Source organism: Amblyraja radiata, chromosome 18 (assembly GCF_010909765.2).
Source record: "Amblyraja radiata isolate CabotCenter1 chromosome 18, sAmbRad1.1.pri, whole genome shotgun sequence".
Taxonomy (NCBI): Eukaryota; Metazoa; Chordata; class Chondrichthyes; order Rajiformes; family Rajidae; genus Amblyraja; species Amblyraja radiata.
In genome coordinates, this window is record NC_045973.1 from 28,885,160 (window position 1) to 28,912,164 (window position 27,005).

General features: G+C 42.7%; 1 protein-coding gene across 1 annotated transcript in view; it reads right to left on the reverse strand.

Annotated features, from left to right (window-relative positions):
- Window positions 1-27,005, reverse strand: part of copg1 (COPI coat complex subunit gamma 1) — a 74,716-nt gene that overhangs the window by 21,630 nt on the left and 26,081 nt on the right. The window contains exons 5-14 of the mRNA XM_033037003.1: window positions 24,338-24,417; window positions 20,728-20,803; window positions 18,049-18,141; window positions 16,392-16,478; window positions 15,141-15,298; window positions 10,431-10,564; window positions 8,032-8,099; window positions 5,669-5,857; window positions 4,078-4,173; window positions 462-705 (exon numbers count right to left, since the gene is read on the reverse strand). Coding sequence (XP_032892894.1) covers window positions 462-705; window positions 4,078-4,173; window positions 5,669-5,857; window positions 8,032-8,099; window positions 10,431-10,564; window positions 15,141-15,298; window positions 16,392-16,478; window positions 18,049-18,141; window positions 20,728-20,803; window positions 24,338-24,417 — 1,225 coding nt within the window. The remainder of the gene's footprint in view (window positions 1-461; window positions 706-4,077; window positions 4,174-5,668; window positions 5,858-8,031; window positions 8,100-10,430; window positions 10,565-15,140; window positions 15,299-16,391; window positions 16,479-18,048; window positions 18,142-20,727; window positions 20,804-24,337; window positions 24,418-27,005) is intronic.

Genomic DNA, 27,005 nt, shown 5'->3' on the forward strand with positions numbered 1-27,005 from the left:
TTTCCTACACAGCGTTATCATGAAAGCAATACTTCACACATCCTAGAATGAATTACTGTAAAGATGTGGAGACAAACGACTTTACACTCATAGTTACGATGTGCCAGAGTTAGAGACCAAACTTGAAATCTGGTCTTAATAAAACACAAGGTGCAGAGTAAATTAATTTTGATAATTAACAGCAGGTATAAAAGTATTTATACAGTTGAAATAGAGTTTAAATAAAGTCTGACATATAAAGTTAAAAACAGCTAAAGGCAGAAAAGTAATTTCCTTCCCAGAGCACCTGACCTCATTAATTTTCTCATTCTTTAAACACTAACTTGGCTTCTCAACTGCTAACCCCATCCTTGTTTCATTCCCCATCCTCTTTGCTGCTTAATATTCACCTAATCGAACACTCTGCAACAAAACATTGATGCACACAATAGCGATTGGAGTCAACACAAAGAGGGACTCACCTGCCCGCACCTCTTCATTCTCCAGAATAACCCTGTTATAGATGAACCGAATGTACTTGGAGGGATTGGGAGTCCTGGCCCCTTCTCTCCCGAGCAGGTGAAGGATGCGAGTGGCCAGGACGGTAAACTCGCAGTCCTCGATGAATTCACAGAGGTGAGCCAGGCCGGTCTCTTTGCTCTCTGGGTTATCCTCGATGATACAGATGATGCATTCCACAATGGCACGCTTGTAGTCAAAGCCACCCTGGGAGAAATGGCGGTGAAAACAGGTCAGAATGTTCACAGAGTCTATGATTCCCATTGCTCATGTGTCAAAAGGGCTTTGCGGACATTTCCACATCAAGTCAAATCCTCAGCTGATTTACTTAATCGAGCTAAGCTGGGAGAAGTTGCACAGGGAGATGGATTTAGATTTTGTAAGACTACTACAGGTGTACTAAATTGTTTTGTGTACAAGATACAAAATAAACTGGAATGCTGTACCATTGATGGCACAGGATAATTTTGCTTGACTGGTTTTCAAGCTCTACGTTGTGCTATTTATTTAAAAGAAACCCAGTGAGGAACAATGGGATATTACAATCAAATAATTATATAAAAAATGGAATTTGGCCCATCATGCCAATGTTGCCTCTTCGAATGGAGAGCGATCCTAAGCCCATTTATAAATTCTTACTTTACAAATATTTAGCCTCACCATGAGGTACATTCAATTCCTCGGTCACTAATTTAAATGATCTAAAGTCCCTTCTAAAATAGTAGAGAAGAATTTCACATATTACGAACAAAGCTCTGTGCTAACTATTAGATTGGAGATTGGGCAACTTTCACCCTAAAGGTCTTATTAACTTGTTACAACTGTTTCTCCCTTGAGTTCTTTGAGAACCAGCCAGAACAGCAATGTATCAGCAGCATTCTGCCAACACTGTTTTACTCAAGGCACAGGATGCAAGATCCTACGAATATGCCTTCCAGTTTCATGCATTTCCCTGAGAGTTTTTCCACTCTCGGCAAAGCCTCACACACAGCCTTGCGACAGATAGGCTAAGATCAGGAAATCACCAGGAACAAAGTCATATATCTATGACTTTGTTCCTGGTGATTTCCTGATCTTAGCCTGCAACCACATCTTACATACATAGCAGCTGTGCATTCTTCTGCATTACATTGACGATAAATTGAATGCTGATGAAAGATATCTCCCAAGAAAGCTATAACACACATCTATAAAACTATGCTCCAAGCGCAACTGGAGTATATTCTGCCCAGTTCTATATCATGCAAGTTGCAAGGACTCCCAACGCCTCAAAAGGTGCGTAAAAAAATTACTGAAATATTCCCAGGCACAATTCTCTTTGGTTGCACAGTCGAGACATTTCTTCGGAAAAATGTAAACGTTTACTTTTCCAGTTCTGATGAAGGGTCAATCATCTCAAACCTCAACCCTGATTCCCTCTCCATGGATGCTGCCTGACCTACTGAAGTGAGAACTGTACACAGTATCAGTTAGCACACAGCTTGAGTAGGGCATGCATTTCTGATCACTATTTTTGAGGAAATATGTGACTGCTGCGAAAAGGTGCACAGGAGGAGATTGTAGCTATAAGAAAAGATTTGATAAGCTAAAGCTGTCTTCTTTCGAAGACAAGAAGCTGAGGGGTGACAATTAAAATGTATATAATGGAGGGGCCTAAATAAATAAAAAGGAAGGACCTAACTCTCTTAGAAGAGGGGACAACATCTGAGGGCATAGATCTAAAATAATTGGTGGAAGAACTGAAATGGGATTAAAAAAGTATTTTTCTTCCAGAGCTTGATAGGGTCTAGGCAGGTGATGCAGGGGAAAACCCTCATCATATTTAAACAATAGCTGAATGACTACTTGAAAACATACGACTAATAAGGCTACAAATCCTGTGCTGGAAGGTGGACACGAATTGGGTAGCTCTTTTTTAAAAACAGTGCTCACACAACGAACCAAACATTGTTCTTCCCTGGTGCATATTTGCTAAGATTCTGCAATAACTCAATTTAGTTCAGCCCTTATCTAGGTGGTTATCAAAGTAGTTATTTTAAAAAAAAAATTCACCTTCAGGACGTGAGTGCTTCTGGCAAGATCAACATCCTTAATTGCCTTTGAAAAGGTGACAGCGAGTCACCTTGGACAGCGGCACTCCTTATGGTGAAGGTGCTTGCACAATGCTGCTTCATCAGTGCTGGGCCTCCCCCTGGACTCTAGCTCAGCAATAATAGAGCAGCAATGATTTATTTCCAAGTCACAGTGGTGTGCGACATGGAAGGGGACTTGCAGGTAGTGGCATAATGATGCACCTGCTGCCCTTGACCTGGCAGCAGAGGTTGTTGGGTTTGGAAGATGAAGAGGAATCTGTGGCACAATGCTGCACTGCATTTTGCTGACTGCAGCAATAAAGTACCAGCTATGGAGAGAGAGAATGTTTATGGTAGAAAATTAAATCTCAGGTGGCCTGCATGACCTTGGAGGGCATCACGTCCATGGTATGTTCAGGGCTTTAGAGTTTAGGGATACAATATGGAAACAGGCCCTTCGGCCCATCGAGTTCTCGCCAATCATTGATCACCCATTCACACTAGTTCTATGTTATCCCACTTTCTCATCCACTCCCCACACATTAGGGGAAATTTACAGAGGCTAATTAACTTACAAAACTGTATGTCTCTGGGAGGAAGCCAGCGAACCCGGCAAAAACTCATGCAGTCACAGGGAGAATTTGCAAACTCCACACAGACAGAACCCAAGGTCAGAATCAAACTCGGGTCTCTGGTGCTGCAAGGCACCAGCTCTATCAGTTATCTATTAGGCTAATAAAAAGCATTCATCATCCCCTCATTTATGCCTTGTATTTGATAGAAAAGGTTTGGGAGTTAGGAGGTAACATTCACCACAGGATACAAAGCCCTCTGAACTGCTCTAGTAACCATGGAAACCATGTGGCTGACAGTAAATCATTTGGTTGACACAACAGCAGATTCTTGAGTGAACAGAGTCCTGGAGAAACTCAGCGAGTGAGGCAGCATCTTTGGAGGAAATGGACAGGCGACACTTCGGGTTGGGACCCTTCTTCTGGTCATCTGTGATCCCGAGATATTAACGAGCAAGATCTTGGTAATGGTAATGCCCAGGGAGGTGGTTAGGCTGTCTCTTACGTGGAAAAATAGTGGAGGGGGTGACATAGTGGTAGAGTTGCTGCCTTACAATGCCAGAGACCTTGGGATCGATCCTGACTACAGTTGCAGTCTGTACGGAGTTTGTACGCTCCCCCTGTGACCGCATGGGTTTTCTCCTGGTGCTACGTTTTCATCCCACATTCCAAAGACGTGCAGGTCTGTAGGTTAATTGGCTTCTGTAAATTGTCCCCAGTGTGTAGGAGAGAACTAGTGTATGAATGGTTGCTGATCGGTGTGGGGTCGGTGGGCCGAAGGGCTTGTTTCCACGCATTATCTCTAAAATTAATAGTTACAAACTCATCTCACAATGTAATTTTGACTCCTGCTCTTCAAAGTCAATTAAAAAAAAGTAATAATTTAAAACAATAGTGCTTCATTTTAAAGTGGGTTATTTTCCACATTAACGTACCTCTTCTCGCAGCATGGTGAACAAGAAATTCATCATCACGGAGTGCTTCCTCGGGTATTTCTGACACAAGGCACTGATGGCCTGCACCACCACCACCTACACAAGCAACGGGACAACGTCACACACCAGCTGAGCAACGACTCCCTCTAATCACTACTTCATTTCAATCAGATCTAAAGTATTTAGCACAAATACTACAATGCAAGAAAAGTGAAATAAAAATAGAAAATGTTGAATGTTCGCTCAGCAAGTTGACTGATCTGTGGGGAAGAAGCAGAGCTGACACTGTGAGTTGCTAACCTCTATTTATAATTCAACATTGTCTGCCTCCAGACTTTATCCTTGTATGATGTACACGTACATGGGGGTGAGCATAGAAGATAAGGCAAATCAAGATATCTCTTGACATCCCACAGTAAGGCCAGAGATCAACCCTCCTCCTGTGCCATCAGACCTGTTATTGCAACGAACAATATAATGAACAAGGTCTGGTGTGGCTCAATGTTAACCCTGTGGTCTCGCCCTGGTCAGAAAGTTCAAGCTCCTCTCCTGCAACTGAGCTGATAACTCCACCACGTACACAATTGCTTTAGTCCTTTCATATGATAATTGTACAAGTACTCTGTGGGGGGGGGGGGGGGGAGGGAATTAATTTGAAGAGTAAAGAGGAAATAACAGGAAAACGAGACACTATAACTACTCTGCTGGAAATGGAATAGACTACAAGGCTGAATGGCCTCCTTTGTGCTATAATACTTCTTTGACTTTTTAATAATATTTTAAATTTGTACTTTCTTTTAAAAGGATGCAGGTCAGTGTTCTTGAACAAAGTCATCAATTACAATACATTCTGGTAAAATAACAGAGAAAGGAAGAAAAAGGTTATGTCACCAGGACTAGTTGTGGGGTGGCTTATATAATCAGAGATACAGCACGGAAATAGGCCCTTAGATACAGCACGGAAATAGACCCTTCAGCTCATTCCATCTAAACAGACATTTAAGGCCATCTAAACCAACCCTATTAACCCGCAGTAAGACGATTTCCTTTTATGACTTAACCACATAAGTGTCTGCTTCAATGCTTCTTAAAATATAACAATGGATCAGATTCCACCACTTCCTCAGGCTGCTGTCTCCAGATATCAGCCACTCCCTGTGTAAAAAGAAATCTCCCTTCAAATCCCCTTTGAAACTTTTATTTCTACCTTAAATCTACAACCATTTGTTTTTGACAACCCTACCATGGTAAAGATTTTGACCCTTTGATCCATCTATTCCCTATATGCTTCCATCAGGTCACCCCACAATCTGCTTTGCTCTTAATGTGGTGGATAATCCTCGACATTCCCAACTGGGCCAAATGAATCGGTGTGTGGACTGAATTTTATTGAAACAGAAACCATGAAGCCACGATGAACTGCAGATGCTGGGTACTAGATCAAAACACAAAGTGCTGGAGTATCTCAGCCGGTCAGGCAACATTTGTGGAGGGAATGGATAGGTGATATTTCAGTTCGGAAACCCTTTTCCGGAAGCAATAGGGGAAAAGGCGCCATTCTGTCACAAAAGGGAGAAATGGGCTTGCTTACCTTAAACTCATCTGAAATTTCAGACATGAAGGAGGAGATCTGCTTCATGAGACGGTCAATGCTGCTCTCACTCCCGGTCTTCAGCAACGTGGTGATGGCAAGGGTGGCAATGCTGCGGTTCGAGTCTGTCACCAGGTTTTCCAGGTCCAAATTGCATGCTGTCACAGCCGAGGGATGCTTCATTGCCACCTGGAAATAAGAGGCATGGGCGTGTTAAAAATCATTCACTTTACTGACAGTGCAGCATCGCAAACACTCCTCTCTGACAGAACAAAAATGGGCAGGAAATATTCCAGATAACTAGGGAGCAGAAGTAAGCTACAGTCATAGGAAATCATTCCACCATTCAACATCGTGACTGAACTTGTATTGATTAATTGAAAGACACAGCATGGAAATAGGCCCACTGAGTCCACACTGACTATCAATCACTAGTTCATTCTAGTTCCACATTATCCCAATTTGGTATATTCGCTTCATGTTTCTCCTTTGTCCTCATATCTCGAGATTCCATTTTACACCTAAAATCTCTCCCATTCTTGTATAATCCCAATATCTGAGCATCCATGGATGAGGGGTGGGGAAAATCCTAAACTCACACCATTCCAAATAAAAACACCTCCCCATCTTTGTTCTATAGTGCCAAACCTCTATCCTTTAATACTCATTTCTGGGATGTGAATCCCACTGGCAAAGCCGATATTTATAACAAAGATGCTGGAGTAACTCAACAGGTAGCAACATCTCTGGAGAAAATGGACGGGTGACGTTTTGGTTCAGGACCCTTGTTCAGATGCCGCCTGACCCACTGAGTTACTCCGGCATTTTGTGTCTATCTTTGGTATAAGCCAGCATCTGCAGTTCCATGCTATTCTAACATTTATTCTGTTTGCAGTCTCTGCAACAATTCCTGCTACTTTTCTAAGTCAGGCTAGTATATAACTTTGGAGGGGAAGATGATGGCGATGATGCTTCATTGCTCCTGTTTCCCTTGCCCTTTTTGGTAATTCAAGTTGCTAGTGCGGACGATTCTCCATTCAGAGGGATCTTTGGGATCTACCCGTCAAATTCTCTGAATACGTGATACGTTGGAATGAAATACTTCCCATTCTTCTAGACTCCCGAGATTGATGGCCCAATCTACTGAGTTTCTTAACGAATAGTCTCAAAAGGAGTGCTTCTGAAACAAAGTTGAGAACTTAAGAGTGCAGAATTTGGTACAGAGGAAGGAAAGAGGCATTGTCTCCTGATACTTGCAGTTGTTAGCATTAACGAGCCAATTCGTATTTAATATTTTATCTACTATGTTAATGAGGAGTGCAAATGAGTGCATTTTAAATGCTAATTTTAAATCAGGAACTAACAAGTTTTCAATAACCAAAACTATTGTGGAATATAGGACAAGGTGATTGAATGATATCCAGGCCAGCCTTCACCCCACACCCATGGTCCCCTTGAATTTTATTAGTGGCAGCTTGCTATGCGCAAACTGGTTGTATCTTCAACGTTCGTACAGTGACCATGCTTCAAAAATTAGGAACAAAGAACTGCCGATGCAGGTTAATACATAAAAGGGCACAAAGTGTTGGAGTAACAGCAGGTCAGGCAGCATCCCTGGAGAACATGGACAAATGACGTTTCAGGTCGAGACCTTCTTCAGACTGTAAAAGGATCTCGACACAAAGTCTAAAGAAGGGTCTCAACCTGATACGTCACCTACCCATGTTCTCCAGGATGCTGCATGACCTGCTGAGTTACTCCAGCACTGTGCCCGTTTATGCTTCAAAAATTCACTGGTGCAGAATGCTTTGGAGTTTCATAAGTTTGCAAACCAAAAATGCTCCTTAAATAAAAGTTCTTTATTTGAAGAGGATGTGTTGAGCCTCGGGTTTCAGAATATAATTTTACGCCATTCAGTATTCTGCATTGCGATGAAGTAAGCACTCACAAAAGGTTAAGATGCAGGAGGCCAGTCACCACATTGTGCTTCATTGCAACAGCAATCCAGAACTAATCTCACGGCCACGCTCTCTCCCTGCATCATCAAATGTTTATCTACTCTTCTCATAAAAGATGCAATAGTTTCTGCTTCAATTATTCTCTGTGGGAAACCATTCAGTGCTCTGACAATCAGTACAGAAAATGCACCAAGTATATAAACCAAATACGCTGTCTGTGTCAAGTTTAAAAACACCACTGATTCCAGAGCAGAATAAATCATTTATCAAATTCTATACCTGAAATCTACTGCTATGTTGCCTGTGCCCCACAATTGTAGTTTCCAATCCCCAGTATCATCTCCAAGGCATAAAGTTTTACTGAAAAAAATGCAAAACCCTGGCATCAGCCTTGAAATCTCTTACCTTGTTGAGTGTCCTGACTGCTGCGTATCGCAGGGCCGCCTTTGGTGAACTGCAGAACAACTGCAGCACTGCAGGAAGAAAGAGCAGCATTGAATTCTCCAACTTTACCCAATCCCCCCCTTTCTTGTGCCCCCCTTCAACCCAGTTACGCACTCCTTTTCCCACTCTCCCCCCTCAGTCATCCTGCTCTTTCCCGTCCCTCATACTCATCTCCCATCTCCAACTCCCTCTAATCCATTTTATTCCCCCTTGCTCCTGCCTCACCTTCTATCTATGTAGGAACTGCAGATGCTGGTTTAAACCGAAGATCTCCCGGTTGCTAAACATTTTAATTCTCCTTCCCAATCCCACACTGACCATTCTGTCCTTGGTTTAGTCCATTGTCAGAGTGAGGCTAAACGCAAATTGGAGGAACAGCATCTCATATTTTGCTTGGGCTGCTTACGGCCCAGTGGTATGAATATTGATTTTTCTCACTTCAAGTAACCCCGGCTTCCCCCCCTCTCTCTCTCTATCCCTCCCCACCCAAGTCGCAACAGCTTCTCATTTTTACCTAACAAACAGCAAACAATGGCGTGTTTTTTTATCATCAGTACTTTTTTTGCATGTCTTTCATTCATTGTTCTTTATCTCACTACATCATCTTCTATATCTCGTTTCCCTTTCCTGTGACTTTCAGTCTGAAGGGCCTCGACCTGAAATGTCACCATTCCTTCTCTCCAGAGATACTGCCTGTCCTGCTGAGTTATTCCAGCTTTTTGTGCCTTTCTATCTGTATATCTCTCTCTTGCTTTGCATTTCGCACCTCTTCTCTCCTTACTTGTCTCCATTTCATCGCTAGCCGTTGTCACCTACTCCACCCATCCGGGCCTCGCCTGTATCCATCTACTGGATGATCAGCCATGATCATATTGAATGGCAGTGCAGGCTCGAAGGGCTGAATGGCCTACTCCTGCACCTAATTTCTATGTTTCTATAACTTTATTACTTGCCAGCATTTGTCCCACCCCACCTCCCTTTTCCAGACCCCCATTACAGTCCGAAGAGCCCTAACCTGAAATGTTGCCTATCCTTGCCCTCCAGAGGGAGGCGCAGTGGCGTAACGGTCGAGCTACTGCCTTAAGCCCCTGTCCCACTTTCCCGAGTTACTCACAAATTCTCCCGTGTTTTCCCCTTGATTCAAACTCGGAGAATGTCCATAGCGAGTCCGTAGATATTTCCTAGCGGCTCATAATGCCAGCCGTAGGTACTCAGGGCATCAGGTAAGTCGGGACGTTTTTTCGGCATGTTGAAAAATGTCCACGAGTAAAAAAAATAGCCCCGAGTACCTACAGCTGGCATCTCCGAGTTTGAATCAAGGGGAAAACTCGGGAGAATTCGTGAGTAACTCGGGAAAGTGGGACAAGGGCTTTACAGCGCCACAGACCCGGGTTTGATCTTGACATTGGTGCTGTCTGTATGGAGTTTGCACTTTCTCCCTGTGACTGTGTGGGTTTTCTCCGGGTGCTCAGGTTTCCTCCCACACTCCAAAGACATACAGGTTTGTAGGTTAATTGGCTTCGGTAAAATTCTAAATTGTCCCCAATGTGCAGGATAGTGTCAGTGTATGGGGTGAAGGCTGGCCACCGCGAAGACGGTGAGCTGAGGGGCCTGTTTCCGTTATGTATATCTAAAGTCTAAGAGCTGCCCGAACCGCTGAGGTACTCCAGCACTGAGTTTTGCTCAAGATTCCAACATCTGCAGTTCCCTGTGAATCCGCAACAATCCTACATCTCCATCGTATCAGCCCACACCCAAGAGGAGCCATTATACTTAACTCCTGGTCATTGACCTGGTCAATATTTCTGTTCCTAATGATTCATAAAGAAAGTGTATATTTAAAGAACTCAGTGTGGTGGGGTAGTGGGGTGTGTGCCTCTCCTGCTGGTGAGATCTGACCTTAAACTCTCTTTCCGTTTTCATTATACTTTCATAGACAAGGCCAGTATTCACTGACAACACCTAATTACCATTGAACCATGTGCCTTGTGAATTTATTTGAAGCAGTTAAGATGCTATGGATCTGGAATCATTTATAAACCAGAAAGGGTGAACTTGCAGATTTTCTTCCCAACAGGCCATTAAAGAACCACAGGGTTTATTACAATAACTGCCCTGGTCACCATTATTGATACTATATTTAATCCAGATTATTTAATCGACTAAATTAAACATACTCTGCTGTCATATTGGGATTTGTCCTCCTGTCTCTGAATCATTAGCCTCAGCCTCTGGATTGCTGTTCATTAATTAAAAATAAGAACATTTCAACCTGAGCAAGCAAAGAGAAAGTTTTTGAAGTGATTCACCCTTCTGCACATTATTTATTCAAACCACTTTCTTTGCTTTCATACACTTACCAGAGACAGCAGGTGCCAGTTCTTTGGCCGTACAGTTTGGCAGATTGACAATGGCAGAGGCTGCTTCATAGACCACCATCTCATGCTTGTTCCTCATGCAGTTCTCAATGAAGTCAAACAAAGGGCTGTCACGGCTGAGAGAACAACAAAACAACCTATTACCTCCCTGTGGTTCTTGCAAACCTGTCGGTCACAAGACAAGCCTTCTACACGCTATGTCTGGATTCCAGGACTGAAAAGGTCTCCTCTGCACAGCACAAATAAAATGAAGCACCAACTAAGACTGAGGATTTAAAGAAGGTTGAAAAGAAAGAAAAAGCGTCAGCAGCAGCAAGACTTGCAGCGCCATTGCAGTGCCCAAACTCTGCTTCCTCACGGATGCACTAAATGTAATGCTGCGTTGAACGTTAATGAAGCCTGTGTCACTGGGACATTTTAATGATTTGTAACAACTTTTACCTTTCGATAAATAAATGCTGCGGCACACATTGTCTGCACTTTCTACTCGGCCTTTTATGATCTCCTGTACTTTACTTTTGAAATGACATTTACAGTCTCTTTTACTCTCATTCATTCGCTACCCACTTAAATGTCAGTGATGTTTTTTCCGAGTCAAGGTATACCATACTTTTGACGCCAGTTCTTTTCAAAATTGCTTCCATATATTTGTTATTCGGGTGCAGTATTGTAACTAATGAATATACTACACTACCAATTTTCTCCAAATGCTTCCATCTTCCAACACAAGAAGTCTCTGCGAACCCATCCTTTTTCTCCTGAGATGCTGACTGACCCGCTGAGTTACTCCAACACTGTGTCTATCTTAAGCCTCTGCGAAACATCCATATTATTAACCTTTCCTGAGCAAAATAATAATGGGTAGCATATGCTACTATAAACCTTCTCATATTGTAAACAACTAGGTTTAAGCTATACACATTCCAGGATGTTAACAATGAAGACAGCAAATACTGGAATCTGGAGTTGCAAACAATCAGCGGGTCAAACAGCATCTGTGGGGATGAAGGGGGAGAAGGATTTGTCAATCTGGGTCGAAACACTACATCGGGACTGAGAATGGAATGAGAAGATACTCCAATTTAAAGAGTGGGAGGGGTGAGACAGACATCAGTTAGTTATTGGTGGATTTTGGGCGCGGGATGATGGGCAGATGCAGCCATGTGGGGTAGGGAGAGTGGTGGGGTGGAGTTGGGAGACAGAGGCAGGTGGATGAAAGGCTGCAAATCTTTTCTCTTGTGGCAATGGTAAACCTCCTTGGCCAATAGAACAAATTTATGCCACTAACAATAAATGAAATATCATGTTCTTTCCAGTTTGTATGTCGCTGCTGAATTTAATGCAAAATCTGAAACACTAAATAAATTTCACTTCTGTCTGGCATAATAGCTATGCTCATTCATTAGTTCTTCCTCGAACGGTCAACTTTCAAAAAGAATACTATAAAAAAATGTAATAACAAAAAACTGTATTAACAAAAAACTGCAGGAGCTGGTTTACCAAAGAAAGACACAACATGCTGGAGTAACTCAGCGGGTCCGTCAGCATCTCAGACAATCATCGATAGGTGATGCTTTGAATAAAGAAAAACACAAAAATGAAAATGAAAGACCAAATGTCACCTATCGATGTTTTCTGGAAATGCTGCTTGACCCACTTAGTTATCCCAGAATTCCACGTCTTTAAAAAAAAATGCTATCTCTTTATTAATATCATTAGATTCTCTCACTGCTTCCTTAACGTTTGAAGTTCCTTCCACTACACTGTACCTTGACTGTAGACACTACTTTGTGATAACAGCCAAAATCAACTATCTGAGCAAGGTCCAGAGATCAAAACCTCTACGGCTCCCAGTTAGCTGGTGTATTTTTAAAAACTGGGGTAAATACCGACATGTAGAAGATTTAAAACAAAGGGGTTTAAGAAGGAACTGCAGATGCTGGAAAATCGAAGGTACACAAAAAAGCTGGAGAAACTCAACGGGTGCAGCAGCATCTATGGAGCGAAGGAAATAGGCAACGTTTCGGGCCGAAACCCTTCTTCAGTAAAACAAAGGGGTGTTGGGGAAGGGGATGACCATGATCTTTCAGTGCGATAACTGAGCTCTAATAACATTAGAACTTGTTTTTATGCCCCTCGATCACTCCATACATTGGAAAGTTGCAACCTTGTTTCACAGCTAGTCTTCTCTGGCAGGTATCTTTATAAATGATTAAGTCTGTTTTCAAAAGATAAAACACTGAATAATGAGGGGAAAACAGATTGCGGAGAACACTTGCTGTGCATCCTAAGGGATCTTGGATAACAGGTTGGATGAGGAATTGAGAGCAATAAATTTTGGACGATATCCTATTATTCCCTTTGGAGCTGTGGTCATGTCATGAAGTAATGTAGTTACTACACGGCAATCTGAAGCTGTAATTCATGTGTTAGACAAGAATCTTGCCCAACATAATCTTGCTCAATTTGTGTCAATCTCCTGCCCACAAAACCACAATTTCGTCACACAAATTTATTTTTGTTAATTTTCTTCCCCACCTCCCCAAAGACGCTGACACTTTGGTGACATATGGTTTCACAGCTGCCAGCCCCCTCTTGTGCCTTTCTAAACCCAGCATGTGTGAACCTCGACAGTCAGTGCACACTATTTAACTGCGGCATGGTTCCATAGCCAGGTTCACTGGAACCAGTTGAACAGCTGACTTTTTACTGAAGCACTATGATCAAGGGGACAATTTAACAGCGGACATCAAACCCAAGGTCCATCTTATCCATAGGCTTAACTACTTACTCTAAACTTTACTTTACACTTTAGAGACCCAAAGCGGAAACAGGCCCTTCAGCCACCGAGTAGCGATCATCCCGTACACGAGCACTATCCTAAACATTAGGGACAATTTACAATTTTACTAAAAAGCCAATTAAACTACAAATCTGTAGGCCTTTGGAGCGTAGGAGCAAACCCACGCAGTCACAGGGAGAATGTACAAACTCCGTACAAACTGCGCCCGTAGGCAAGATTAAACCCGGGTCTCTGGTGCCATAATCTCGCAGCAAATCTACTGCTGTGCCACTTACTGAATAGATACAGTGCAGATGTTGTTCTTTTTGGGACGTGTAGTCGGCAGATGACTCAGAAAAGGTGTGCAGCCTTAAATAACTGAGTCAGTCCATTCACGAGCAAAGCAGGGACCCGTACGAAAGGTAATGTAAGTTAGAAACATTCTCTCACCTTAATCAACCATATTACGAGTGAGTTTTTGCTAAGGACGCAGAGCCAAGTCAAATGCACGAAGCTAGCTACAAGCATGGTACAACGCCATGTGAATGGTGAAACAGACTGAAAGGGGAGACTGATTTCTATTTTTATATGCGACCACTTCCAAAATCTATCATCCCCACCCAACAGGGGATACAAATTATCATACTGCTCTACTGGACTATTTAGTGCATTTTACAATCACAAGGAATACAAAATATTTGCAAGGAACAAGGGTACCTTTCACTTTCCACTGGTGTTAAGCAACACTTTGTCCTGCCTGAGGTAAACATGGATATTGCAGAGCAAACTTCTCTCTATATTTTCTCAGTGTATATTTCAAGAGATTCAGCTAATGTACACACACATCCCAGCGTTTCAAAGATAATCCTCCACCTATTTCTCAAGAACAACAAGAGATGGGCAATAAATGCTAGATTTGCAAGTGAGAGCCACTCCACAAGCATTAGTTTTTCCCCCTACACATTCTATCAGTGTTCAAGCTATCTTTCAGAAAGAACCTGCCAATTTACCACTGAATGGTAGTGCATTGAGCGCTGTATTAGTTCCACAAGGAGTGTTGAGAATGAGGGACTTCTACCGCACATAGTAGTAGAGAAAAAAATAGCATAGATATATTTACAACATAACTGGATCAACACAAGAAAATAGAAAGTTGTGTAGGAAGCAGATGCTGGTTTACACCAAAGATAGACACAAAATGCTGGAGTAACTCAGCGGGACAGGCAGCACCTCTGGAGAGGAATGGGTAACGTTTCGAGTCAAGCCCTGCTTCAGACTTAAAAATCTCTCAACCCGTGTCTGAAGAAGGGCCTCGACCCAAAATTTCACCCATTCCTGCTCTCCAAAGGTGCTGCCTGTCCCGCTGAGTTACTCCAGCATTTTGTGTCTAAAATAGAAAGCTATATTGACCGTGTGAGATGAAGAGGGGCGGTTGGAGGTTCAATTGCAACAAAACGCTACCACGGCCCAGTTATGTTACATGCCTACTCCAGGGCTGTGAACTCTTATGTCCTGAAATTAGTCTAAACCCCTGTTTTTAATAGACATGAAGATAAACAGCAGGAGGAGCAAGACACTCAATTAATTCAATAAGATCACATCTGTTCTTTTACCTCAATGCCACCTTCCTCCACTCACCCCATAACCCCTGATTCACTTAACATTTAAAATCTCCCAATCAGTGTCTTGTGTATTCTCATCAATTATCACACAAGATTGTTGTGTCCAGTATCAAAATAAACTTTTCCTCACAAGATGGGAGTTGGATTTGAACCTAAAGAGTATGGTAGGTGGAAGGCATATATTCCTTACTATCCACACCTATCACCTAATCCCTCGTAACAAATGTTAGCCATAAGAGTGGGAGACTTGGTAAAATTGTAATGAAGGCAACCCCATTGAGAGCTCACCTGCTTTCATCTTCCTCCAGCAGTTTGGTAGCAACACGAATCATCATACAGTAGGCAAAAGGGGATTTCAGGCCCTGGCGCGAGAACTTGGTCACCATCTTGCTAACTGCGAGCCGGTCATTTTTACGGATGTGGTACAGCAGACCCAGAGCATGGTACTGAAAGAAAGGAAGAACTAGCACTCTTGTACTGTGCATCTCATCCATGGGACTTCACAAAAGACACCACACATTTTCTTTAAATAGGCAAATACAACAAATATTGATTGATTGATTGATTGATTGAAAGACAATATAATCACCAAAAAGACAAATAGCATTTCTGACCATGCCATTCAATCGTAATATCATAACCAGTTGGAAGCATTCATAATGTGTAGGAAGGAACTGCAGATGCTGGTTGCCACAAAATGCTGGAGTAACTTTGCGGGACAGTCAGCATCCTTGGTGAGAAGGAATGGGTGACGTTTTGGTTCAAGATCCTTCATCAGACTCTTCATCTGATGAAGGGTCTCGACCCGAAACGGCATCCATTACTTCTCTCCAGAGATGCTGCCTGTCCGGCTGAGTTACTTCAGCATTTTGTGTTTATCTTCGGGAGCATTCATAAATTTGATTAATGCCCCCAAAAGAACATGACCAAAAACATTCTGCTTGACATCATTCATATAGGTTTCTCTATTTGGCTCCACGGTCTGGAAATCACACACTGAACATCAATTATTTTCCTCGTTTCTTTTTCAAGATCCTCAATAAGCACCACCTCTTAGACCAAACCATCCTACAAATTCCCCACCACCTGTGTCACATTTAACTTGACGACAGGAGCCATGAATCATCTTGGGTTAGTTTGTACTTTAAAAATACAATATAGCCTATGTGGAAAGCGGCGCCAAGGGCAAAGCCAAATTAGCCACGATCTTACTAAATGCTAGAAGAAGCTCTGGGATCACATGCTCTACCCAGCCCTTACATCCCTACCCAAATACATTATGATATGATTGTAAATCTCCTTTGCCCTCTCCAACTCTGGTGCCGAGAATTGAACACAACTTTTGGTGAGGACTAACTAGTAATTTAGAATACTACGCTAACCTCTTTGCTTTAATATACTACTACCAAATGAAGAAATCTCCGCAGAGATGAAGGATTTAACACAGAATTCAGTGGAATACAGGAAGGTACAGATACCTGGCAAGCCACTGTGGAAACATTGCTTCATTGTTTACCATTGTACAGACAGTTAATTTACCTGCACCATAATATTGTCACTGGAGGCTGCCTCTTGAGCTTCGTTCACCCAACGTTTAACCACATCAAAACCAGTCTTGAGTAAGTGCTGTGAGACAAAAAATGGAAAGGCTAATCAATAACCAAGTATTTTCTCTCGATCATTATTTCAAATTACTCCAGCACACTCAGGAGTTTGGTGGTGCTGGACTAGCATTTTTTCCAAAGTAAAAAACACAAAGTGCTGGAGTAACTTAGCGGGTCAGGCAGCATTTCGGGAAAACATGGATAGGCGTTTTGGGTCGGGCTCTTCTTATCGGTTTTAATAGGGGGGGGGGGGGGGGGGGGGGGGGGAAGGGGAGAGAAAGCTGTAAGAGAGGTGGGAGTGGGACTAAGCCAGGCAAATCATAGGTGGATACAGGCGAGGGAGAATTTTGATTAGGAGCTGGGTGGATAAAGGCCAGATATGAAAAGGAGACAAAAGGGTGTAAGATAAGGAGAGAAAAGGCGCGAGTTGCGAGGCCAGAGGAAGGAAGATGGGTGGAGGGGGAGGCAGGATGCGTGAGAAATGAGTGTGCATCAAGATTGGGCACAGGTAACGGGAGGGTGTGGCAGGGAGGAAGGAAAGAGAAGAGAAGTTTGTTAAATGTTTGATAAATGTCAGCATTTATATTGATGGGCTGTAAGCTAACACTGCAGAATATGCACCTCATATTCGCCTTTTCAGACTACTGGGTCTTATTCATAGAAATCCCAACACACTTTTAATTCATCCATTTTTGAAAAAAATCTAAGAAATTTTCCAGGGATCAAAAGTTTACAGAGAGCTTGGGAAGTCGAGTGAGGGGGAGTGCTGCAAACATGCTAAAACCTTGGGTTTTGTAAATAACCGGGCTATGGATTATTTAATCGATACTGTACGTTCAAAAACAAATTCTGAATTATACACCAACGTGTTCTATGCTAAGATTGGCAACAACAGTGCTCTTCCAGCATGTATAGGCCATGTCTTAATATCCAGAGGAGGTAGTTGAGGCAGGTACTATAACATTCAAAATATATTTGCACAGGTACATGGATAGGAAAGGTTTAGAGGGATATGGGCCAAGCATGGGCAGGTGGGACTAGTGTAGATGGGGCATCTTGATCCACATGGGCAAGTTAGGCATTTTTCCATACTGTGAGACTTTACGGCCGTTGAATGAGTGGCTTGCTTGGCCCTTTCAGAGGGAAGTTAAGAGTTAACCATATTTCTAAATGGATCTGGAGTCGCATGTAATCTTAAAGTCAGTAATGGTGACTGTGAAACCAATGAATTGTTGTAAAAGCCTGTTGGTTCGTAAAACATACTGAATCCCCTAACTCAAGGACATTTACAAACCTGACGGTTTTTACAATAATTCATTAGTTTCAGTCACTTACTGACTTGAGATATATAATTCCAAATTGATTTTATAATTCAAAATCAAATTTTCCAGCTGCACTATGGGATACCTCTCTTGCTCAATCATCTAAGCATCTATTTAGCAACCCAGTAACAACTACACTTCTACGATGCGGTATAAAAACTTCATAAAATGAAAGAGGATTCTGTAAAATACTGCAACAACTCAGCGTGACAAGCATTCATCCCACAACAGAGTGCAGTAGGATATCTTGCAGCAGGCAGCACCACTTACCAGGGATGAAAGCAATGCAGAACTGGAGACACTGGGAACTTTGTCTACTATAGCCTGCTTCATATATCGTTCAATGGCTTGCAGCATGGTGATCTGTTAAGAAACAAACAAGAGAGCGTGCGAATGAGACCTGACGTACGATCTTCAGAAAAGTCACTATAATCTGCAGTTGGACAGACAAGTTTACAGCTCAGAGAAGCAAATAGGGCGATGAGGCAGAAAAAGTCAAAATGCAATTGAATAGCTTCTGTATACCAGATACTTTACACACCATGGAGAGAGCTATCAGCTTTGTAAGAATACATTGTGAACATACTGATGTATCAGAAGACAAAATGTTAGAATTCACAAGCCACAAAGATTAAAATAAACACTAAAGATACAAGACTGCAGATCCATGAAAATGCAGGAAACATTCTCCGAGTGGAAACTGCCACTATTACAAGCAATTGTACATTCAGCTATGGTGGGAGATGTTATTACAGCGGTAATTTTGGTTTGAAGTATCATCAAGTATTCGCAACCAAATACAGATGTAGGATGAAGTTCTCATTAACTTTCCTGAATGTTTACCTTACTGCAATAGCGTGGCAATTTCCATAGCACCAATGTTCCCTATATATTCAGTAGCAATCTCTGAACATTTTTGCAGTATCACCACTCAAAAACAGGTTGGCCCTTATCAAAATACGTCTGTTATTACCAACACACAAACACGCACAAATCAAAACTTGCCACAATCAAGATCATAATGAATATAATGTATCAGCAAGATACATATATACACACGTGTATATGTACAGTGCCCTCCATGATGTTTGGGACAAAGACCCATCATTTATTTATTTGCCTCTCTACTCCACAGTTTGAGTTTTGTAATAGAAAAAAAATCACATTTAATCACAGGTTAAAGTGCACATTGTCAGATTTTAATATAGGCCATTTTTATACATTTTGGTTTCACCATGTAGAAATTACAGCAGTGTTTGTACATAGTCTCCCCATTTCAAGGCACCGTAATGTTTGGGACACAGCAATGTCATGTAAATGAAAGTAGTCATGTTTAGTATTTTGGTGTTTTGGTGCATATCCTTTGCATGCAATGACTGTTTGAAGTCTGCGATTCACGGACATCACCAGTTGCTGGATGTCTTCTCTGGTGATGTTCTGCCAGGCCTGTATTGCAGCCATCTTTGGCTTATGCTTGTTTAGGGGTCTAGTCCCCTTCAGTTTTCTCTTCAGCATATGAAAGGCATGCTCAATTGGGTTCAGATCGGGTGATTGACTTGGCCACTCAAGAATTTACCATTTTTTAGCTTTGAAAAACTCCTTTGTTGCTTTAGCAGTAGGTTTGGGATCATAGTCTTGCTATAGAATGAACCGTCGGCCAATGAGTTTTGAGGCATTTGTTTGAACTTGAGCAGATAGTATGTGCCTGTACACTTCAGAATTCATTATGCTACTACCATCAGCAGTTGTATCGTAAATGAAGATAAGTGAGCCAGTACCTTCAGCAGCCTTACATGCCCAGGCCATAACACCCGAACCACCGTGTTTCACAGATGAGGTGGTATGCTTTGGATCTTGAACAGTTCCTTCTCTTCTCCATACTTTGCTCTTGTCATCACTCTGATATGTTAATCTTCATCTGCCCACAAGACCTTTTTCCAGAACGGTGGTTGCTCTTTTAAGTACTTCTTGGCAAACTGTAACCTGCCATCCTATTTTTGCGGCTAAACAGTGGTTTGCACCTTGCAGTGTAGCCTCTGTATTTCTGTTCATGACGTCCTCTGTGGACAGTGGTCATTGACTATTCCACACCTGACTCCTGAAGAGTGTTTCTGATCTGTCGGACAGGTGTTTGGGGATTTTTCTTTATTATAGAGAGAATTCTTCTGTCATCAGCTGTGGGGGTCTTCCTTGGCCTGCCAGTCCCTTTGAGATTAGTAAGCTCACCAGTGCTTTCTTTCTTCTTAATGATGTTCCAAACAGTTAATTTTGGTAAGTCTGAGATTTGGCTGATGTCTCTAACATTTTTTATTCTTGGTTCCCAGACTCATAATGACTTATTTGACTTTCATTGGCACAACTTTTGTTCTCATGTTGATAAACAGCAATAAACGTTTCCAAAGGTGATGAAAAGACTGGAAAAAAGACTAGGTGCTGAGAGCTCTCTGCTACCTGCATTAAGGAAGCATTTAAACACACCTGAGCAATTACAAACGCCGTGAAGCCATGTGTCCCAAACATTATGGTGCCCTGAAATGGGGTAACTATGCATAAACACAGCTGTAATTTCTATATGGTGAAACCAAAATGTATAAAAATAGCCTTTAATAAAATCTGACAATGTGCACTTTAACCACATGTGATTTTTTTTCTATTACAAATCTCAAATTGTGGAGTACAGAGGCAAATAAATAAATTATGGGTCTTTGTCCCAAAAATTATTGAAGACACTGCATATATTTGTCACACACACACACACACACACACATATATATACACACGTGTGTGTGTGTGTGTGTGTGTGCGCGCGCACGCGCATAAATGTGTTTATGAATGCATTTATACATGTATGTGTATATATATCAAATAAAAATATACAGGGTGGTCTTTCTTTAAAATCATATCCATGTACAATGATTTGCAAGACCCTTTCTGGAGAGCATTACTTACATCAGTAATTTTACACAGTGCTCTCACAGCAGGTCCACGATAATTGTCTTCTTTGCCAGTCATGTCTTTTGTCAGGCTGAAAGGAGGAAAAGAACTGTTTAGTAACCGAAGCAAGATTTTGGCTACATGACATAAAACGATTCAGCAATGGAGAGCATCTTTTCAAGATAGTATGCACTCATTAAACTGCCACTTCATATTTCCCCTGCTCAAAATCTCCTTCATGCAAATCTTTAAATCATGAAAAATCAAGGGCCTACATTCAAATAGCATCCTCATAACCTCAGCGCATCCCACAACACATTATAACCTACATATTATTTTGAAGTCCTTGCTATTACAACGAAACATGAAAGCCAAAGCCTCAACAATGATACAAATGAAAAGAGAATCTATTGTGGCCATGTTGATTGAGGTATAAATATCCGCCTGCATACAGCAGAGAGCTTTCCTGCTCTTTAATACGGTGTCGCGGGAATTTGTTTTTATATCCTCCCTCAGAACAAATGTCTCAGGTTGGAGATAATACCTCCAGCAGTACAGCGCTCTCTCAGCATTGTACTAACGTCTCAATTTTCTCAAGTCTCCAGAAATCCTGATCTTGACCCAAAGCTAATGGCACTCTCCAACTCCAGCTCAACCCTTTCCAACTCTCAGAAAATAATTAATCTCCCTTATTCTTCAACTTAATTTACAACTGGGTAAGATTTTAAACCAATCTCCCACCTCTCTGCTCCAATAGTCTTTTTTGAAAATAATTTCCGTCAACACAAAGAAAAGGTGTTCGCTTCCCTTTCGACATGCTGACACCTGGATGACAATTGTAGGAAGGATATCTCCCTAATGAATGTTCGGAAATTGCTTCATGCATTCAAAAAATAATTGGACCAGGAGATAAATATTGTTAAAAAATGACATGAAATCAGAGTTGCTATAAAGACAGTATGCTCTGTGATGAAGAGTGTATCTTATTAACACCCCATGCTGGCGAAGAGCATATTGTCTGCAGTTGGAATATAGCACTTCTAATGTAATTTATTCCCCATAACCCCCAATGTAATTGAAGCTACAAGACATCAGGACAAAATTACCATACATGTGGAACTTTATTGCCAAGCTGATAAGTTTGGAATCCCTCCCATGCCTGCACTTTGCTGACTGCAATAGTGCACGTTAGAGCTGCTGCTCCAGCATCTGTTATAAGCTGTAATATTAAATGGCAAAAAGTCGAGCTCCAAAATGGCAGAGCAGCAGGGGTCCCTCATTCTGATATCTCTTCCAATCAAAACTGTACAAACAGTGCAGTTTACAATTTAATGAACAACAGCAAATGCCGTCAGACTGTTCAATTCAGAAAGGCATCACATCTGAGCCTAATCCTGTCCTTGTCCATTATGTCAACTTTCAATCAGAGCCAGGAAATTGCAAGAACTGTCACCGATTGATGTGTTGATTAGAGTTTTAGTTTGCTGACCATTGATCTCCTGTTCACACTAGTTCTATGTTATCCAACGTTATACACGAGGAGCAACTTACAGAACCTGCAGACTGCTCCTTTTTTGGATGTGGGAGGAAACCGGAGCAGCTGGAGGAAACCCACGCGGTCACATGGAGAAAGAGCAAACCACACAACACCCAAAGTCAGAATCAAACCTGGATATCTGTGCTGTGAGGCAGCAAATCTACCAGCTGCACCACTGTGGTGTGGTTGTTCTTAAAGTCACAATGGGTTAGGATGGCTAATTGAATACAGATTGGGGTGGCAACTTGAGCCCTACTAGCTCTGCTACACACCAATAGCCCAGATTAAACCACCTTTATCAACCAGGTTAACAGGGATCCATGTGTAGAAAGGAACTGCAGATGCCGGTATATACTGAAAATAGACACAAAGTGCTGGAGTAACTCCGTGGGTCAGGCAGCATTTCTGGAGAAAAAGGATGGGTGACATTTTGGGTCGGGACCTTTTTTCAGACCGAAAATATAAGAAAGGGAACTGGGATAAGAAAGGCAAGAACAAAGCAGGGCTGGCGACATAACCAAAGAAGGATGGAGTCCATAATGGCCCATTGCTCGCTGGGGATGAGGTGATAACAAAGGGACAGAAGGATGTGAACAGTGGAACTAGTAGGATGACTAGGGAGGGGGAGGGGGATGGGGGGGGGAATGGAAGGGTTGCTTGGAATTAGAGAAAGCAACGTTCATCCCACTAGGTTGTAAGCTGCCCAAGCGAAATATGAGGTGTTGTTCCTTCAATTTGCACATGGCCTCTGTCTGACAGCGGAGGAGGCCCAGGACAGAAAGTTCAGAATGGGAAGGGGAGTTAAAATGTCTGGCAACCAGGAGATCGTATAGGCCAAGGCAGACTGAGTGGATCAATGTCTTGCAAAGATTCATTGATCAGGAGTGGATTTTAAAATATATCACGGATGCGATTGATAAAGCTACACCCAATAGGGGAAAAAAACAAAGATGAAGGGATGGTAGATAAAAATGCTGGAGAAACTCAGCGGGTGAGGCAGCATCTATGGAGCGAGCTCATAGGTGCTGCCTCACCCGCTGAGTTTCTCCAGCATTTTTATCTACCTTCGACTTTTCCAACATCTGCAGTTCCTTCTTAAAGATGAAGTGATTGTACTTTCCACGCAAGTGACATCCCAAAAGGAAATTAATAAAACCTGCATGTTAAAATAAGTTATTCTGGGCTACATTTAACTGAAGTAAAACAGCCTCACTTCATTTGTTCTTGTTTCCCTCTGGATACCCAAACCATCAGAAGTAGATTATCTGACAGCAGAGCGTGGCCTGAGACATTAACTCCTCTGCTCTCCAATAATACCACCTTAAGGTTTTTCCAGCACTTTTTGCTTTTACTTGATTTCTAGTGTTTGCTTTCTTTAAAATGTCAGTTTAAAAACCTAAGGATTGTGATGCACACTGTGATGAGCTTTAAGGCCTCAGCTTGCTCTGGGGAACACTCAGGGCGGCACAGCGGTAGAGTTGCTGCCTTGTGAATGTGTGTGAGTGATTGGTGGTGGTCAGAGGGGCCGTAGGCGCAGATTGGCAGCCACGCTTCCGTCAGTCTGCCCCAGGGCAGCTGTGGCTACAGAAGTAGCTTACCACCACCGAGTGTGACTGAGGAGTGAATGAATAATGCGATGTAAAGCGCCTTGAGTATTAGAAAGGCGCTATATAAATCCCATCCATTATTATTATTATTATTATAGCACTAGAGACCCGGGTTCGATTCTGACTACAGGTGCTGTCTGTACAGAGTTTATACACTCTCCCCGTGACCTGCGTGGGTTTTCTCTGGGAACTCTAGTTTCCTCCCACACTCAAAGATGTAATGGGTTTGTATGTCAATTGGCTTTGGTAAAATTGTAAATTGTCTCTGGTAAGTGTAGGATAGTGTTAGTGTGCTGGTTAACTTTCAGATGGAGATTTAGAAACGAAGAAGGAAAATTGGAAAATCATGCTACCGCATGTCCAGCTTTCGTTTTGATTCTGGCACCCATGGGTCTCTGACTACAATGTAGGATAAGCAGAATACTGCCATCATTACAATTACCAATAACCCACAGGAACCGAAAAACCTCAGGACACTAACCTGCTGGTAACAATGATGACATCTTCAGCAATGGTAGACATTTCTTTAATCGTCAGGTAGCACATCCTTCGTAGAGTGGGCTGAATGAGACAGCGAGAAAATAAATGAGTAATTCATTGATGTTTTGTGCTTACAAGGTTCAGCGGTATTCACTTGAAAATTTGTATATGAAAATTATTCAGTACTCATACATCTCTCATTGAATTGATTTTGAAAATTTCATCTCAGAGAAATGGCTGCATTTATCTTCTTATTAGGAAGCGAGTCACATACAATAAATTGCTTTGCATCTCAGTACCTTTCACAAAGCCAAGCGCAGCAGCACTTTTGCATGCACGAATGGCTAAATGATGAGCAAGGCTGTTGAATGAGGCTCAATCTAGACTAATGCAGTTACCACCCTCCTCATCACCAAAGGCATTTTCCACACCCACCCCATATCCTGATCTAAAATACACCTTACTGATGTCTTAGTGCTAAATAATGGCAGTCGCTTCAAGGTCCACAGCAGGATGCCTTCTATCTGCCAAACGGGTTAACTGCAGCTCATTCCATTCCACTGAATTTGAATTGTTGAAGCCTCATTGCTTGCCAGCTGCTCCCTTGGCTCTGTAATAATCCACAAGGTATAAACAGAGAGAGAAAAAAGGGTGAAGATAGACACCCAAGACTTCCATGCAAGAAAGGTCCAAAAATGAATTGCTGGGCTAAAAAATATTTTTTTCTCATGCTATTTACTGATATGCAGAAGCACAATAATGGGGCTGTTAAATCGTACAACAATCAACATTGAGGAATTATTCTACCCAATGCGGGAAAAGGATTCCAGCTGTGGAGCATTTTCAGATCCATAGGCCCAAGTAACTGTTCCTTCCTGACACGTTATCATACATCTCAAAGTATTGCAGGGAAGGGTTTACACTTCCATTTTCACTGACTGTTTCACTTTTAGTCCAGCCCCCACCAGACATTACTTATACAATGAAAAATCATATCTGAAATATAAGAATGTTTTTAACAATGAAGTGCAGCTTTTTTTTTAAATGGAAGGGATAATAGGCATTTCTAACCCTGCAACATTTGGTGCCATTTGATCGAGGATTGCTTTGAAACATAGATGAGCAGCATCAATTTGCTCTTACTACGTTAAAGAGGACCATGCTGCCCGTTCACTGCCAAGGATTTCATTAAAGGCCAAAGTACAGAACAAAGGCTGTATCTATGTATGATATATCTGACCTGTTTGGATAGCATGCAAAATAAAACTTTTCACTGTACCTTGGTACATGCAACAATAATAAACCTCAACCTAATTCAAAAACAGTGCGGTCAGAAACTTCCGTCAAGCCTCAAAATGGGTGATTGAAATTTAGAATGCATTTACTAGAAGTGTGAGAAATACAATCCAACAGAATAGTCGATTTTGACTTTTCCTTGAGCAGCGCCTGGAAAAGATACTTTGAGCACGTGTTAATTCTGGCCAAATTGGAGATGCCTGGACACTAAAATTGAGTAAATGCTTCTGTGCTGCCGGGCCATTTGGTCAATTTAAATGTGCCTTTTGCAGAACTGGGACAAGCTGCAGAATGGCACCAGCTTGTCTGGAGCCCAGATAGGAGTTGCAGGGAAAGAATGGGACATCTGCAATTCTTACAATTAGGTGTAAATTGCATGAAACGGATTGGGTGAAAGCAAACCAGACATACACATTGTAAATATTGTTGCATGGCTTTACTTTGCTAGATGTTGATTGGGTTAAGTGTTGAGCCTTGTCTGGGTTTCTTGAATATCCAGGCACATGTTGCATAATTCATCTCTGTTAACTTTCATCTAGAAACTTCGTCAGATACACTGTATTAGTCACTGTATTATTGGGTTACGGAAATATTTATCATGTACTGTGTTAATCGATGTCTGTTATTGGACTGTAAAGAGACCACCCCCATGTGGTCTGGCCCCTCGGGGTTCTGGGACCTATAAAAGGCAGTTCCCACGAGGTCCTGTGCAAAGATCTTATAGCGAAGCAAGATGGGTTACTCTCACGCAAACGTGTAGTACGCTCATGAGCGGATTCATGGGTGATTATATGACTCATTTTAGCAACCAGCCCCCGCCATCTTGTTCCGCCATCTTGCTTCCGGCCAAAGATTGGATCCGCAGCGGGGAGAGGGAGTGCGCGGCCCGGGGCAGCGGGAGTATGGGGTCCGGGGCAGTGGGAGAGGGAGTGTGGGGTCCGGGGCAGCGGGAGAGGGAGTGTGGGGTCCGGGGCAGCGGGAGAGGGAGTGCGCGGCCCGGGGCAGCGAGGAGAGGGAGTGTGGGGTCCGGGGCAGCGGGAGAGGGAGTGTGGGGTCCGGGGCAGCGGGAGAGGGAGTGTGTGGTCCGGGGCAACGAGGAGAGGGAGTGCGCGGGTCGGGGCAGCGAGGAGAGGGAGTGTGGGGTCCGGGGCAGCGAGGAGAGGGAGTGCGCGGCCCGGGGCAGCGAGGAGAGGGAGTGTGGGGTCCGGGGCAGCGAGGAGAGGGAGTGCGCGGCCCGGGGCAGCGAGGAGAGGGAGTGCGCGGCCCGGGGCAGCGAGGAGAGGGAGTGCGCGGCCCGGGGCAGCGGGGAGAGGGAGTGTGGGGTCCGGGGCAGCGGGGAGAGGGAGTGTGGGGTCCGGGGCAGCGGGGAGAGG